Source organism: Amphiura filiformis, chromosome 4 (genome assembly GCF_039555335.1).
Source record: "Amphiura filiformis chromosome 4, Afil_fr2py, whole genome shotgun sequence".
NCBI lineage: Eukaryota > Metazoa > Echinodermata > Ophiuroidea > Amphilepidida > Amphiuridae > Amphiura > Amphiura filiformis.
Window position 1 is genome coordinate 31,674,312 of NC_092631.1, and position 18,354 is coordinate 31,692,665.

At 36.9% G+C, this 18,354-nt stretch overlaps 1 protein-coding gene across 8 annotated transcripts in view; it reads left to right on the forward strand.

Annotated features, from left to right (window-relative positions):
• The window catches only part of LOC140150809 (histone deacetylase 4-like), a 119,706-nt gene that overhangs the window by 58,007 nt on the left and 43,345 nt on the right, over positions 1–18,354 (forward strand). For 7 of the 8 annotated variants that reach the window (XM_072172943.1, XM_072172946.1, XM_072172941.1 and 4 more), the window contains 2 exons: positions 2,083–2,294; positions 3,697–3,850. In XM_072172943.1, the coding sequence (XP_072029044.1) occupies positions 2,083–2,294; positions 3,697–3,850 (366 nt within the window). Of the gene's footprint in view, positions 1–1,685; positions 1,920–2,082; positions 2,295–3,696; positions 3,851–18,354 lie in introns of those variants that run through there. The other variant, XM_072172945.1, reaches the window with a different exon arrangement.

Consider the following 18,354-nt stretch of genomic DNA (forward strand, 5'->3'; position numbering starts at 1 on the left):
ATTGGCAAAAATTATATGTTAATGAGCTTCTCCAGTCATTTTAGCTCATTAACTATATTGATTATTGATAAAAACAATAAGATATAAAGAAAATATAAATTGATATATTTGAAAAACCGTATGTCCGTTCTGCTTCATACAAAAGGCATATTGATAGGTGTGCTTTGCTCTACTCAATTAATCTGTTTAAAACATGTTTAGAGCACTTTTATAATGCCTCCAATACCACCTTAAATTAATGAAGGAATTATGAAGGAGGGGAGAGTCACACTAGGATATTTTCTTGCATGTGCACATTTTGTACGTATTGTTGAACACAATTTGTGAGCCAAGTATCTTGGTATCTGCTTAGCATGAAGAATTTTGATAAGCTAGGTTTTGCCTCACCAAATAAGAAACCCAGTGAAGATTGATTTCTAAATTTATTGCCAAGTTTATAGTTTTTATTATACCATTTCCCTACCTATGTCCATATTTGTACTAATTCCCCACCACCCATACCACTGCCAGGTAATATATAGCTACTTTTATACCGCTTTCTAGTTATATGCAGCTGCATGTTTAATTACGTTTCTTTTTCCCTCTAAATTAATTTTCTAAAATAAAAGATAACTTGCATCTGGAACGTATTACAAGATTATACTTATTACATTCCAGGCAATATATTAATTTAGTAGATTAAATAGTTGAGCATTTTATTAAAAAAACACGCAAACAAATTTTGATAAAAGTTTTTTAATATTTGTTTGATCAAAATTAGATTACAGTATATTTCAATGAAAATCAATAAATGATTGGCATGTCAGTTTTATCTGTTGGGGCTAATGACTTCAAAAACAGTGATATGATGTTCATTAAAAGTCACACTGGCTAATGTATCCTACAAGAGAGCCTTACTCGTCTACATGCCCCATACTGTCCACAACTTGAAGGCGTCACAATCTGAGGAACAGAGCAAAGTGAAGTAAAGCCCAAACCAGTTGATATGTGGGTATGAATTTTAACTCAACAAGAAAGATTAATACTATTCTCTTGCAAGATTTAGAATTATAAAATTATTATTGACTTAAAATGATAGAACATTTGCAGGAAAATATCAAAGCGGTTTACATGAATTCGGCTACCACTAGGGTATAATCAAACCATGTTGTCAACGACAACGGCATAGGTAATACCACTAACGGCTCTCCATTATACACCAGGGTGGGGTGGAGCAAGCGAAATAAAATGTCTTCCCCAAGGATACAACATGTTGGACCTGATGTGAGTTGAACCCATAACCTTGCAATCATGAGTTGGATGCCCTAACCGTTAGGCCACCATCCTCCCTTGTAAACATATTTTAAGTCATTTTTAAATGACATTCTATTTATAAACTGCAGTATCAGTGACCCATTTCCTTAGATAGTTGAAAATATGAGCAGTAATTAAATGTTAGATTAATGTTTTTCCTGCATGTTTAATAATGGTTTTCCTGCTCATTTAACAATGTTTATAAGAAATATAATTTGTTCTTCAAGATATTCCCTTCACTTCATATACTTGTTGGTTTCAACAGCTTGTTGGTTGCATAGAGAGGTCTCATGTCAGTTTGAAAAGTGAAAATCCCTGGAAAGATACAAATTACGTCCGGGTGAAAATTGTTCTCGAATGCTGGCTTGAGTTTAGACAGCTGCTATCAGATGTTGATTTGTGCTAGTATTGGCTGGCTGGCTGGCTATCTATGTAGTAATTACATAGCTTGACTTGCACGCCTTGTGAAGCCTGGTGTGTTACGAGGCTGCCTATGCATAATAGTTCAGCTTAGTGATTGGGACGGAACTAGCAGGATAGCCAGGCGGATTGATTAGGTGTAGCGACAGTTATATGATTGGAATATAATATGAATGGGATTCGAGTCGGGTCCTGTTACAGACAGGGTAACTAACTTCTTGTTGCGTCGTTGCTGATTGTTATTATTGTTGTTAATTGCATGATAGGTTGCAACATGCATGCATGCATGTAATGTTTTAAAAGGTTGCATTGCTTGTTATAAGTCAGGCTTTGATAACATTTTGTTGTTGTTTATGTTGTTATTTACAGAGGACGTTGCCAGTGGGCAGCTGCCAACAGGAGAGGCTCGAGGCGTCAACAGGCATTCAGTAGGTCCTATGGATACCAGGCATCTACAGCATGAGTGGCTGGAGTTACAGCAACAGCAACAATGGCAGCAACAGATTCTTATGGCTCAGTTCAAGCGAAGCCAAGATCAGATGTTGAAACAGCATCAGAGACAGCAGCAGGAGTTCTTACTGGTAAGTTGCTGTAGGATACGCTTGTCCCCCCTCACAGGTTTGCATACATATCGGAACCACTTTTCAGCCTTAAAATTAAAAAAAAAAAAACAATTAACAAATGTACACAAAAAGAATCTTGATTTTTAATGTTACTGTTAAAATTGTACATTTTAAGGGTCCCCTTAGATCCCCATGAACCAATTGCAAAGCACTTAATCATATGATTTTTAAATACGGTGGTTGAGTGTGTGTAAATTATTTTTCTGCATAGGATACATTTGCGTGAAAATCATTATTGTGCTTAATTCCATACCAGACACTGGTTAGAGGTTATTTGGTTATTTGGAGGGCATTGTGAATAATCTAAACATTTTACCTTTGCAACCGAGGGATATTCCGAGGTCCAAAGCAAAATGTTTAGATTTCTCACAATGCCCGACATATTACCGATTAGGTTACTAATATTTACGCTGACTGTTGAATATTAGTGACCGTGTTCAGCGTTTGCGTTTTGGCAAATGAATAAAAATGATTGGATCGCATGTATCGCGTATATTAATGAGGTTATGAATTTACTCTACTGCTAGAGTTATTCCATGGCCTTGCACATAAGTAGAATGGCTTATTTCTCTGTAGAATTGATTGAAATATGTGCATTTTTTATTTGTTTTATTGACTTGATATCATCTTTTGAAACTTTTAGTCCAAATTTGATGGGATTTTGTAGGTTATCAATAGAACTAAAATGTTCAAATGTAAAGCTCGTAAGAATTTATTTGTTTGACAAACCACTGTTTGGCTGATTGTGTCGCATCTGAGTTAGACAGAGGATCAAGTAGGCCAATGTATGGATGAATGTTCATGCAAACTCACAAACGATGTAAATATGCATGGGCATTTATGTTTAGGCACACACACAAACTTTTTATTTAGGTTGAATAAAGGCAGAATTGCTGAAGATGTGGATATTTTCGTTCCTATGTTTAATACTTGTCTTATTATCTGCAAGTTATTTCAGATATTTAGCAACCTTGTGAAAATGTGAAAATGCTAACATCTAAAACCTATTCAGCATGTACAACCATGATTTTGACTTGCATAGATATGTCCAAATATGCTTCACCAAATCTGGTTTGCAGTTATAATACAACTAAAAATTGGCCAATTTATGTTGCAGAATAAAGCATATAAAAAAAATCACTCGACAGCGTTTAGCATTAATAGCTTTGGCCAAATCTGACGTGTGTATAATAATAATGCTAATAGCAGAATAGCTTATTGTTGACTGTTCTGGCCAAGTAAGCTAGCATCAAATTTCATTTAGTTCTAATGCCAATGATAGTTAAAAAAAATGACCCCTCCCCCCGAATACTTGATGGTTACTGTTTCTGCTATTGTGTTATGTGCTTTTCCCTCATAGTCACAGCAACTGCACCGGGAGAAAGTACTGGAACAACAGCGCCAGGAGCAGCAGCAACAGCAAATAGAACAACAGAAACAAGTACAGCAACTACAGCAACAGCAGCAACAAAAACAGCAGCTACAGCAGTTGCTGGCCAAGAAAGATAAACCAAGTAAGTGTTTCATAGTCAAGCAGTGCTTTTCATGCAATATTATGAATGTTTTGAGTCATCCAGTAGTATAAAATAGATAAAAATATGAATCAAATACTGGACTCACCAACAATTTTTTCAGTAACGTTGCGACCCGTTCACCAGGTCTTCATCAGACTGCGCAGAGACTTGACTGATGGTTTGGTCACGTGATGGTAATCGATGGTGAAAGAATTCATCCGGGAAAGAGCTGAGCAGCCAGCACTCAACAAGAAGGGGGGCCTCCGTTTCCTGCTATCACACGCCTGGGACCCCACCGTGAAACTACTTCCTCGCCGATTACCATCACGTTGCCAAACCATCAGTCAAGTCTCTGCAAAGTCTGATGAAGACCCGGTGAACGGGTCGCAACGTTACTGAAAAAATCGTTGGTGAGTCCAGTATTTGATTCATATTTTTATCTCTTTTCATGCAATGTATCCAGGGTTCAATTTACTTTGAAAAATGTGCATAGCCATTTTTAGGGAAAACATTATTTAGGTGATGTTCTTTTGATATTAGCATATGTTTACATTGTAAAAAATTGCTCTACAAGCTGCAATTTGTGTAGTAGGTTGTCCAAAATGGGGGTCATTTTGCTCTTCTGCACAAAGTAAATCGAACGCTGAATGTATCGTAAGTGTCTTAATCCATGTTCTCTGGATTGATACCCACAACCTTGAAGTACCTGTCTCAAGCAAGGTAAAGTATAATTTGCTCAATTCTGTCGATTTTTAATAATAATAATAATAATATTAATAATAAGGCACATATCCACTCAATTAAGAGCGCTCAAGGCACTAAAACAAAAAACAAAAACTAACAAGACAAAGAAAACTGGAACTAAATTAAGAAACATAACTTAAGAATTACAGAATGTCTCTGACATAAGATGAGTTTTTAACAACTTTTTAAACACAGTTACATTTTTAGCAGTTCTAATATAAATAGGCAGTTCATGCCATAGACGTGGAGCTGCGATTGCAAATGATCTGTCACCCCATGTGCGGTTGGATTTTCTTTCTTGAAGAAGTTTCCAGATTGAAGTGTACGGGTGGGAACATAATGTGAAAGGAGTACAGATAAATATGACGGAGCAATATCATTAATACATTTATGCTGGGGAGAGGTGAAAATATGAAATGCATCATGGGAAAATGTTGACATCCAAAGCCCGTGCAATATGAATAAAACACAGGAACATGTGTCATTGTGTGTGTAAATGTCGATATAATGATGATACACATGAATGCGCAGATTGCGCACTAATTGATCTCACAGAATCCTTTGTGGAACTGTTTTCAACATTATTATTATTATCATCACACATGTGAAAATCCTGTGGTGGTTAGCACTGTGATGTCGATCCTGGCAGGACAAAAATTGAACTGACCAGAGCAGCTGCTGGCGGTGCATCGTATTGTGAATCGCGAGAATTGCACTGTAACATGTTAGTGGTGATCAATGGGATTTGAACCTGCAACCTCACACTGCCTTAATTTGTTCACACATTCAGCACTGCACCATACCGTGCAGTGGTCACAAAATTGGTTTATTTTCATCTAATGTAATTAGATCCAAACAATAGATTGCTCACGGCTAGCAAGAAAACGTGATTATGTGTTATGTGTGCGACAGATATCAGAGACAGCAGGTGCGGAGTGTTAGGAAGTCATAATAAACAAGTGTTAATGATAAAACCCAAATTTCAACTTGCAGGATTCTTGTGATGCCTTATAGTTAGACCATTTGGCATATTGGGTTAGATTTTAGGGTTAGGATTTAGTGAATAGGGTGAGAATTACGGTTTGGATTTAGAGATTAAGGTTAGGGTTAAGATTGGGGTTTGTTGAGACGACTAACTATTCAGAGGTTGCCCCTACCGGAGGGCACATCAAAATTTTTGGTGGGTATGCTCCCGAATTTTGAGGTGGTGGGTCTTTGGGAGCTGACGGCGTGCCGGTAAAGGGGTCTTTGAGCTGCGAACCGGGCTGTGAACAAGTAAAATGGGGTCTTTTGGAGCTGCAAAAAGTCAAAATAAGGGTCTTTCTTGGCTTTTTGGTTAAAAAATCGCCTGAAAAAAACAAGAAATATGAGGAATGAGCAATTTTTTGGTCGTTTAGAGCTGAAATTATCAAAATCAAGGGTCTTTTCGGAGCTTTATTTTGGTCAAATATAGGGGTCTTTCGACTGCGAAACCCAAAAGGGGGTCTTTCCGGGGAGCATACCCGTATGGTCATTTGTGTTGAGTGCCCCCGGGCCCTTACCAAGTTGTATGGCTTCATATTCTGTGTTTACATGTTAGATCAACAGGAAACAGGAGAGAACAGATAATGTCAGCTGTGCTAATCACACAATGATATTAGTCAGTCAGGATTTGTCAGGTGTCTCTGTCCCCTTGGCCTACATGTAGGTCTGTCATGATAGGTGGTCAGTTTTACACATTAGCTTGATGAAACCAGTTCATCTGTGCCGAACAAAGAGCCATGCTTTGTCCCGGGTGCTTTGTACATCTTGCGAATAAGCTTAACCCATAACCTTGGTTTAGGGATTCAATCCTGTTTCACCGTTGTTCATCACCGTTTAACAACAATGTGCCCGTGTCGTCTGCGTGGTTTACTTAGCGAGGGCAGCTTTAGCTAGACACAAGCTAAAAGTGTTGGAAAATATAAGCATATATAAATGCATCAACCCCCAAGAAAAATGAACGTGTCCTAAAACACTGCGCGTAGTTTGCTGAGTTTGCGCCCGTGCATATACAGGGTATACACAATCAATGTATGGCTTGGATTTTTCTAGCACTTGCTCTGATTGGTTCTCTCTATCTAAGCTTGTATGAATGGTCAACGGTGCAGCTTCAAATAAAGCTGTAGGGCCTGCTGTTTGATCTTCGTTATTTTTCATGAAATGTGAGCAGTGCAATGTCTTCGTTAGCGTAATGTGTATGCATGCTTAATTAGTATCATGATCAATATTAATCTTTGTGGAAGCAAGAAATTTTCTAATGTGAACAGGGTCAAAGACCATCTGAGCATGCTTTAAGTAATATAACCAGGTGTGGTGGTATATTAAAGAGATCAATTAAACATTCATAGATGAAAAGATACAAATCCTGCAGCTGCATTGGTACTTCATTACGTTCAAATATTTCATACAAAGTTCAAGTTTAATTACATTTCCATATATATATATTTTTTAATGATCTCCAGACACATTTGTGTGGAGTTTTAAATGGTACAAATTTACAATCTAATTGCATTACCATACATATTCTTTTACGATCTCAGACATGATTGTGATAATCATGCAAATAATTCGAAAATACTGGTATATCCAACAAATTTGCAATTTAATTGCATAATTTTCCATACATATGTTGTAACAATCTCCAGACACATTTCTGGCAATTCTTGGTAAAACATGGCAAGATGAAATTTCGAAATTTAATGTTTAGTAGATCAACCAGATGAAAACGTATTGTGCGAAAGAAGCCTACTGTTATGTCCCTTGTCCCCCTCTTGCCCTGAAAAACTACCATTTGTACACCTTCATTTTTGGCACAAACATGATATCCAGTGGCATACCCAGGCCGCTCCTACCCGGGGGCCTGGAGAAAAGGACGGGGTGGGGGGCTACGCACTTAACCACACCTTTATGGTGTATCCTGTTACCTATAAAAGCAAGCAGTCAGATGTGATGAGTTGCCAGTCTGATGAAACCACTAGTGTAGTGGTAAAACATGAGTAAAAAAAAAACACTTTCATTTTTAGTTGGAATTGTTCAAAATGAACAAAATTCACATTTATATTTTTCAATCTTCCTCTCTTCTTGAGCGTGCATCCATGGCTCAATTGGTTAGAGTGTCTATGTGTGCTGGCTGCTCTGGGTAAAGATTAAAATTGTTCTGTTGGTTGTTTAGTACCCAACTTGCTGTCTAAATAATGCAATTTTAAATACGGATGATATCTGAACCACTTTGAATTAATGATGGAGAAATGGATTTGCAGTGGGGCACAAAACTAGCAGGCATGAGAATTTTCCTAATTAAGGTTATTAATTATTTTAAACTGTTGTGATTTGGTAGTTCACAGCATCTTACGAATGGTAGTGAGCCTTGGCAAAAACTGTATTGCTCAATTCATAGCGAGTGTGTAGAAGAATTAAAATATCACAGATATACTTTTATAGGTGCTGCGTTCTTGAGTTACGTTGTAAAGAGGGCTGAAACAACAACACTTTTGTAAAACATACATAACTCATTAACAACAATAAATTAAGCAAGTTTGCAAAGTATATGATTTGCAGAATGAACTTTTGCAAAACATCAAGGTATTATTTTTCAATAATATATTGATCTAGATAATGAAAATTGATTTTTAGGTTGCTTCGACCAACAATACCTTGTCTACCCTTAACCAGGACTATCTGTTTCTCTTGTTGCCCAAGTGTTTTTATTTATTTCTAACCTGGGCTTTTAGCCTTTTTTTACAGCATATATGCCAGATTTTATATGCTTCATGTTTTTCAGAATTTGTAAATTGTTTCTTGTTTCCAAATATAAATTATATTCTCATGCCTGACCTAGGCTGATGGTATTTTTTTTATGTTGAAAACATTTCATTACAAGTCAGCCCACACAATGATAGAGATAAATTGTATAAGTCATGTCCAAATTTAGCCTGCAATATTGCCAAATAACTTGAGTACACCGCGTACGTGTGAAGAGACAAATACCATTATGAAGTCAAGCCACAACCGGTCAATGCTAAGTCTCCCTCCCAAAATAGACGACTTTAAGGACCTATCTTCAAACACATGCTTTCTGGCAAAGGTTCAGAGAAGATTAGCTACTCAAGAAGGATATATGCAATTGTGAGAATATCAAATGGCAGAGTTTCTTTTGTTTTTTACTGAATGATGAAGAGATTATAAATATTTAGGGAAAACAGGTGTACTATTGGACTTGAACCAATTTGAAATGAAGAACTGTCGAGTAATGAGACAGACAGACAGACAGATAAAATCAGAAATGTTTTGTGTTTGCTTTTCCTTAGTCACTGAATCTTGTAGATATTTCCTCATTCTTCTTACACAGGGGTTCTATAGGAGGCCTGCGGGCCAGATCCGGCCCACGGGCAAATGGTGGTTGACTCTGGTTGACTTTTTTTAAAATTACTAACAAACTCTACTGTTTGTAATTAATTAAGGCTCAAAATATGAAAAATCAGACAATTTTGGTGTCAAAATGAATCAACTAACATTACAAAACAAATAAAATGTTGAACAAAAACTCTAAAATACATTTTTTTTACCATCTTCAGAATGCAAAAATTTGAAAAGAAAAAAAAAACTTTTTTAGGAATTTCCAAAATTAGAGTCAGTATTCTTTTGTACAGTAAATAGGAAAAACAACTGTTTATACCATATGATCAAATATTTGGCTGTCTATTTTGGTGGTCATATAATGTTAAAACCATGTAGAGAATATTCTAAAACGCAAGTACTCCTCCTGTTGAACTTGCAAGCTGTTGCGAAGTAAATATTCACTTGTTGCAAGCAATCGCATGGTGGGTGAAACTCAATCCAAGGGAAGTCATACTTGCTATGTTTCACGTACAGGTGTGGGATACATGCTGGGACGAGTCAAATCTGTGGCAGATTCACTGTGGATAATAGTCCCACATGCTCATCATCAGCAAAGCCACAGGAGAATTTTAATTGAGTTTTATTTTTGGAATTGATCAAGGCTTGACAGACAATAGTCGTGTTCATATAGTTGCATAAATCTCAAAAAGTTGGAAACCTTTACATTTTACTGAAACCATACATGTATATATTCATATGTTCATATTGTAGCTTAAATGTCAAAAAGTTGGAAACCTTTACTGAAACCATAACTGCATCCACAATTTTACAATTTATTGAGATTGCATAAAATATTGTTTTATTTTGTGGTGGCAACTCAGAGGGAGTTAGTGGTGAATAAATTTGTTGTAATCCTGAAGATTGCACATTTTCATTTCTACATGTATATTTACCATACACATACAAGCAATATCAATCTGCAGGGGTAGCATTAAGGCCCGAAAGTCGGGGGTTGTTTTCCCGTGTTTTTCACTCCCGAGCTTGCAGAAAATCCAAATACATGGGGTGAAAATTAAATCTCGGGGTGAAAAATATTTTGCAGTGTAGTCAGGGGTAGGAGTAAGGTCCAAAAGTAGAGGGTCAGAGTTCACCCCCGAGCTGGCACATTCCCAATATATGGAGGGTGAAAAATTAATATTTCTTAAATTTAGGGGGTCATTCACCTCCGATCGGGGGTTAACGCTACCCCTGTCAATCTGAGACAACTTGAGTGTTTATTATCCAATAAATGCATGTTTAATCATACTCTAAATAGTATTGACTAGTTTTGCCCAGTTTAAACCATGCTTTGACCGGTTTAAACCCCGGTTTTAATCACTTTGGACACCATGGAAGTTTTGACCACCTCAAGAGTATGGCACATGACAATTAATTAATAGTCTTACCTATGAGCTAATCGGTGTACACAAGTTGCGACCATGGGTTGTATTAGCAATGAAACGATAATGTCCCACTCTATACAATGTAGCCCTTCTAAGGACCATTATAGTTAGGGTTCAGAATGAATTTTCTTCCATTTGCCCCAAATCATACAGCAATGGGGCTTTATAAACTTAGTGTGATCTGTTGTGTTGGCAAATGTGGGTGTGACAGATGATCAGTGCACTGAGTCAATGAAATCCTAAGATGTATGTGGCTGTAAGAACACGACTTGTATGAGCAGCAAACTATGTAGGTTTCCTGTTTGACGTCATTTGCAGGTTAACTAACACTGTCCATAAGATTTCATTGCTTAATTAGCTTAATTAGGCAATGGTGTGATGAATGGGTGGGTGGGTGTGTGCTATCTGTGGCATGTGAACTACATTTACATGGCTAGATTGGTAATATTTTAGTGATTCCTTCATTGGTTCATTTGTTTGTTGTTTGGTTCGTTCATTCATTCATTCATCAGGGATGTAAGTTTTTAGGCTTTCGCCTCAATTTTGCTCTTTTATAGTCCAGATTTAAATGCAATTTCTTTTATTTTCTGCCCATTTTAAGGCCATTATAGTCATGTTCACGCTGTTTTTCAGGCTTTTTGTCAAAAGTGAACTTTCATCCCTGATTCGTTCGTTCGTTCATGAATCCATTCATTCATTCATTCATTCAATGTTTGTTGTTGTTGTTGTATTAATACTGGTAATAAATCTATTGATAGTAGTTGTTGCATGATAATTAGTTGACAAACCTTGTGATGATAGCTCTGTGCATCACGTCAGAAATAACTTGAGCGTGTGACGTTCACATAAATTAGGTTCTTCCTTGGTTTAGCTGATTCTGTGGTTAGTTGTACACAGACAACAACTTCCGGTTAACTGTAATTAGCTGTAATTCTGGATAACGACTTGTTGCTAGGGTTAGTTGTACATAGGTAAAAGTATGCAAGTGAAGCCATGACCCAATGCTCAAGTTATATCTAGGGCAAGAGGGTTCTTAAGTAAGTTGTGTGGATAAGCTTGAATTTTCAGTAGATATGGAATGGACGACTTGTATTATAAGCCAGAAGCCTTAACCTGTTTATTCAGTCTTCCTTTGTGTCTTTCTTTAATAAACCAAGTCATATTTGACTTCATTTTCAATTCAATATTATTAAAGCACAGAAATGTAAAAAAACAAAGATTTACTGTTTGTTTTTATGTGTGTTTTCTTCTTCTATACTCGCAATTCAAGTGAAAGCGGATTTTACAAACTAAATGAACTCTTTGACAGACTTAACATTCTGCCCACCCACTCACACTGTGTCCTATGCTATTAAATTACATGGATTGAGTTTCAGTATAAGAGACTGATGTAAGATGGTTAGAGAAAAAACCAATATAGATACGCTTTAGTTATAAAAATAGATTTTGCGCCAGTTAGTGTCAGGGTTATATATTTTTTACTATTTTCATCAATAAAATGTCTCCGAGTTAACAACCTGGAAAAAGGTAGAAGCTTTGTACTGTTTGTAACTCTATGTTCATTTTTATTCTGATTTAAAAGATTCACATCATTGTTATGTTTAGCCTGATATTTCAACAGCAAATGAGATTTATTCCAGGTGAAAATATCAAAGGGGGAAAATGGGTTTTCTAGTTTACGTAAGAAAAGCAAGCAGATTTCTTTTGCAAGAACAGTTCAAATTGCATGTTTTTTTAACTTTGAAATACATGTTTGTAGAACCCTTTCAAAATATCGTTCTCTCATGAAAATAAAAAGAAAAACCAATTTCTATTTTTTTACATATCCCTTAGTAAACTTATTTTGATATTATGGTAAAAAGATGTATTCAGTATCATTTATTTTCAGGTTTTTTATCCCATCAACTTGAAAAATTATATTTTGGGAACGTTAAGTTCCATTTCACAGTGGCATAGTGACCAGGGGGGGAGTGCAGTCTCAAGTTAAATCTCATTCAAATACATGGAGCCAATTTCTCTTTATTCAAAATGTCCAATTTTGTTTTTAATACACAGCATAGCAGGCTATTTTAGCATGTCTATTCTAATAACAAAGTTGCAAAAAAACTGATTTTTTACGATTTTCCAAATGAGCAAATCGCTGAATAGGCCTTGAATCAATTGCATCAACATTTTTGTGTACACACATGGATAGGGTCTATACCAAGCCACAAGTATGCTGCACTCCAAGTGGAATATTAATAGCTATATGATATGCTAAAAAAGTCAAATTCCATGCCCATAGCAACCATGTAAACTCACTTGCCGGGCTCACTTGGCTCGAGCCCAAGACACGGTCGATGCATTGCTTTCTTTGTTGAGTTTCCGGGGAAAAAACAAGAACAGAGTACTATTTATTGCAAGATTAAAAATAAAAATAGAATCTCTCTCTTTATAGTCCAACTAAATTTGAGAACAATGCAGAGGATCAGAAGCTCCATAATATTGCAAAAGTATAGTGAGAATATCATTGTTGCCTCTTCCATCTTGTGTCAGTGATGCCCTAAATCCAGCCATCAATTCATCCATTTATTTTTGCGTCCATCCCAAGCAACGTGTGACATGTAAACAGGATGTGTAGTTATATTTAGGTGGAGTGAAAGTGTCAGTCAGGTGAGGTGGATATCTCTAGTCTTATAATGCTAGCCACATGGTTATAGGGTTAACAAACCCACCAATTGGTTAGGTGTTTTTTTGTTGTTGAAGTTTTGCACTAACTTTTAAAACAGTAGTTCAGAGAAGTATTGGCTGACTTTTCCACTTTATAATACCATGTCCTTTGGTTGCTTAATTTGCATAGAGAAACTAACATGATGAAGAGAAAAATTTGTGATTTTTAACACTTTTTAACACACTGTTTAACACATTTTTAGCACCTTTTCTTCAGCCCACCGCTAATGGTTAAAACCCTTAGCGGTGGGCTGAAATTTTTAGCAATACTGCCCAGGACCATATTGTAAGTCGAAAATATTGGGGTGGCCATCAACACATTGGGGCAGCCAAAATCAGGTTTTGCGTCCAAATTGATATGATGTTATAAAGTAATACATAAGAAGTTGATCTTTTAATGTACAAAACGTGCAATGACAATGTTTCATTCCGATTCCAAGTTTGATGGTCTGCTGAACAAAATTGGCGAAAGGATTGGTTGTAGTGTTAATAACTCGGCGTCTGAGATACCTAAGGAAGTTTAATATTAACACTTTTCTGAGCAAGATTACCTGTAAGGCTTTGTTTGTAATTTTAACTTGGGCCTGGGGTGTTATTAAAATAGTCCCCCGTGTTTTTTTAGTATAAGAGAAGTGAAGTCGGTTAATTTAGTTACATCAACTTTGCCTGTGTTTGCCTGTATAGTGTGAGGAAAAGAATCCCAACTCAGGAAATGGTTCAAAGAATTTTGTAGAGAATTGTTGAGGTATATTGACTATAGTCTTATTGGGTCTTTACAGTAGGAATATGCTAAGCCAGAAAAGATCAGAAATAAAAGATGAATACTGTGCATGTTGTCAATGTTATATGGTTATTTTTTGCCAACTAAATAACAACTTCATTGAAGATATTCATCAGGACTGTTCATGATAAACTGGTATTTGTAATTTCTTACAACTAGTCCAAAGATTTCCACTTACTTGCAGACGTTTCGAAAACTGACAGTTTTCTTTATCGATGCTATTGTTGCAATGACGATCTGTGTACAGCTGATGATTTCTGCTGCTTCGCAACGGAGTTGCCAGTTGATTTTTCACTTATCAGATCGTCAAAGACGTGACTCAAGTTGTATTGCCCCTCGTCTCTGTTCATGGTATTGCCCCGCTTTCTGATGGTGATCGCCTCCTTAATCCATCTCTTATATCTATTACTCTCTTTGCCGACGATCCTAGCCTCCTCCCAATCGATGACATGATTGTTTTCTACTACATGATCGGTGATAGCCGATTTGTGAACAACTGATTGGGATGCTTTTCTGGTGGCTCTGGTTTTATATTATCACCAATTTTCTCAGCCTCAGTTTTGTGCTCCTCCAAACGTTTGCGAATTTCCTTCCTGTCTCCCGATATATGCCAAATCACAGTTCTTACATGGTATTGAATAGACGACGTCCGTAGAATGATGGGGATCCCGTTTGTCCTTTGGGTGGACAAGGAGGTTGCATAGCGTACAATGGGGCTTCATCGCGGTGGAGATGTTATAAGAGTTGAACACTCTCGAGACACGCTCCGAGACTCCCTCCACATAGGGAATGACAACAAGACCTTTCGATTTAAGCGGAATCGTCTTTCTTAGATCTGTCTTTCTTGGGCTTAGGCGTAGCCATCTGGTGTTTCACTTTTTCAATGGTCCAATCTGGGTATCCGCATTTTTGGAGAGCCCCCTTAATGTGAGTTTCCTCCTCTAACTTGTCTTGCTCTTCAGTGACAATTTTGTTCTTTCTATCGAGAAGGGTACGAACAACGCCTAGTTTCTGGTGAAGAGGGTGGTGTGACCTAAAGTTCAAATATTGGTCAGTATGAGTAGCCTTACGGTAAACCAACAACTTAACCGATCCATCATCTCGCCGAACAATCAAAGTGTCCAAAAAGGGGATCTTGCCATCCACTTCCTTTTCAAAAGTGAATTTGATAGAGTCGGTGTCGTCAGCTTGGTTCAGGTGGTCAGTGAGGTTATTCACTTCATCTTTACAAACAATTTCCAAGATATCATCCACATATCTCTTCCATAACTTAGGTTTACATTCCATAGGGGCAGTAGCGATAGCAATATTTTCCAGGTGTTCCATGAAGATATTCGCCGCCAACGGTGAAACAGGGCTACCCATAGCCGCTCCAAAGAGTTGTCTGTAAATCTTCCCCCGAAATGTAAAGTAGGTGGTGGATAAGATGAAATCTAATAATTCTACAACGTCTTCTGTTGACAAATTGAAACCGTTGGATTTGTTGTACTCTTTCAACCAGCCCTCTTTTTGAAGTCTTTCTTTCACAATGTCCAGAACTTTACTGATGGGCGTGCACGTAAACAAAGAAACCACATCGTGGGAGTTTAGTATATCCCCTTCATCAATCACAACTTCCACTAACTCCTCAGCTAATGACTTGGAGTTTAACACATGGTGAGTAGAATTTCCTACCATGGGGGCCAAGATGTCAGCGAGCCACCTAGAAGATTCATATCCTATGGTAGAGGTATAATCAACAATAGGTCTGAGTGGTGCGTTAGGTTTGTGAATCTTTGGCGTGCAATAGAGTCTGGGGACATTTTCCATGATCGGGTACAACTGTTTGTACTTTGCCTTACTGATCTTCTCCTCATTCGTCAATCTAGTCAATATGGCCACCAGTTTCCTCTTGTACTTTTGCGTGGGGTCAGCCGATAATTCCTCGTCGTTTTCTTATCACTTAACAAGATGTCTACCTTCTCATTATATTCCTGTTTATCCAAAACAACCGTGGCCTTCCCCTTATCCGCGGGTAAGATGACAATCGAGTCCTCTTTTTTTAGTACATTTATAGCTTTTCTTTCATGGATACTCACGTTAGATTTCGAGGTTTCGATGATCTGAGAGTACTGGCGACTTTGGATCTGAGTTGAACAGCTTCCGGTGCGGTAAGTTCTTACATGCTAATTCAGTGGCGAGCACGAATTCGTCAGGGCAAACATCTACGGGAGATACGGCATAATTCAGACCTTTCGCAAGCACCTTGGTCTGCGTATCATTTAGCTTGTATTTTGATAAGTTGATTACCCACTTTTTCAACTGTGTTCGGTAAGATCTGGTTCCGGTGCACTGGTCGAATTTCTGTGTAACTGGCCATTGTTTTGGTTCTTCTCTGCCAAATTCTGCAGCTTGCACTTGGCGACATTTGGTTTTCACAAGCGTGTTCTCGCGAACTCTCGTAAGATGGGACGAGATTTCACTTTCCAGGGGGGAGTCCGCGGGTATTACACATTTTAATTCACGTTCGAGAGAAGATTTGTTATCTTTTAAACAATCCAATTTATTGTTAATTACTCTTACTCTTTCGCGTAATAATCCACGATGAGCTTGGTTTATGATGTCCCTGGCTTTCTTGGTGTTGATCGGACACTTAAGTTTGAGGCTAGGAGGCGTGAGGTTTAGATCGCGGCATCTGAGAGTGTAGACAAGATGGTTTCGATGACGGGCAATTTTCTTTTCACAGTTCTCTAAGTCACGAAGATGTTTCACTGTGTTTTTACCATAATCATCACGCAAATTCTTGAGTCACGTCTTTGACGATCTGATAAGTGAAAAATCAACTGGCAACTCCGTTGCCAAGCAGCAGAAATCATCAGCTGTACACAGATCGTCATTGCAACAATAGCATCGATAAAGAAAACTGTCAGTTTTCGAAACGTCTGCAAGTAAGTGGAAATCTTTGGACTAGTTGTAAGAAATTACAAATACCAGTAAATAACAACTTATTTGTCGAAATATAAAAAAGTGATGGATCTAGAAGAAAATTGAAAGTTTCCTTCATTTGTTTGAAATATTTCTCTAGTTTGATTGATTTCATTGATTGGTAACACCATGATATATGGATACTTTTGATCCCATTCAGTCCAAATGTAGTTTCATTGAGATCATTTATTTAATGTTTGTTTCATTGGCTTTATCCTTTTAACAAATTTAACGAACCCAATAAAATCATCCGCTATCACATCAAGGTTGTTTTATCAGAGCATTGTACAAATAGAAATGAAGACACGCTAATGCTTTCAGGCTAAAATTAGCCATACTTCAGCGTACATTGTGTGCTAAATATAGGTTTATGTCAAAACATGTGCAAACATGAGTTAAATATAGATCTGCAAGAATGTAATGGATTGTGTATGGTTGGAAACAAGTCATGAACAATACGAGTGATATCATGCGTTGCCATGCCATAGGTTTGAGCAAATATTCAAAACACATTCTTTTGACATTTTTAATAGGCCTTTGTAGTGATTATTTTTTGTGTCAGAACAGAAAAATTATATTGTGAGTTCTGGTATTTATAAAACCAGGGATTTTTTGTTCACTTAAATGTTTTTCAAGTTTTTAGTTTTGTTAACATCCATAATCATTTGAGGAACCCTCTAATATTTTCACACATTACCTAATAAATAATATACATTGATAATTTTCCATTTCATTTTCATTTGTCAGAAAATATTGTTATAATATTGATTTTTAGCATTACCGGGAATAACTTAACATAACAATTTCTTCTCTTTCTGTCCTGACTTTGTCTTCTTTGATGTCATCCCCATAAATAGCCATAAATTCTTGGTAAAAAAACCTGTGGTTAGATAGATCCAATTTATATACATAATCAATTAAAATACAGTGTATTTAAGGGGGTACTACACCCCTGCCCAATTTTGTGCCTATTTTTGCATTTTTCTCAAAAATTATAGCACATTGGTGACAAGTAAAATATGTATATTATAGGCAAGGACTACAACTACTGCACTGGAAGTTTTATTCAGCACAGACAACAGTTGTGGAGTTAGTCAAAAATGAGGGAAAACCAATATTTGATCAATAAATCAATAACTACTTGTCTTGAGTTGCTGAATTTTCAGTGCAATAGTTGTAGTTCTTGCCCCTATAATATACATATCTTGCCACCAATGCGCTATAATTTTTTTTTTAATTGCAAAAATAGGCACAAAGTAAAAATCATCATAATTTAAGCCAGAATTTAAGCTAGTAATTTTGTTACTTTGACATTCAACAGAATTCAGGTGTACAGGTGCATAGACAGTTGCCATATGTCTTGTACTTTTTTTCTGCTAATAATGTTCAAGTTGTTGAAGTTATTTTAAGGCTTCTTTTCTTGTTATACAGGATATTGAAGATGGTATTTTTATTCGTAAAATGCATGGATACGATTGTCCAAGATTCTATACTTAAAGTGTTTT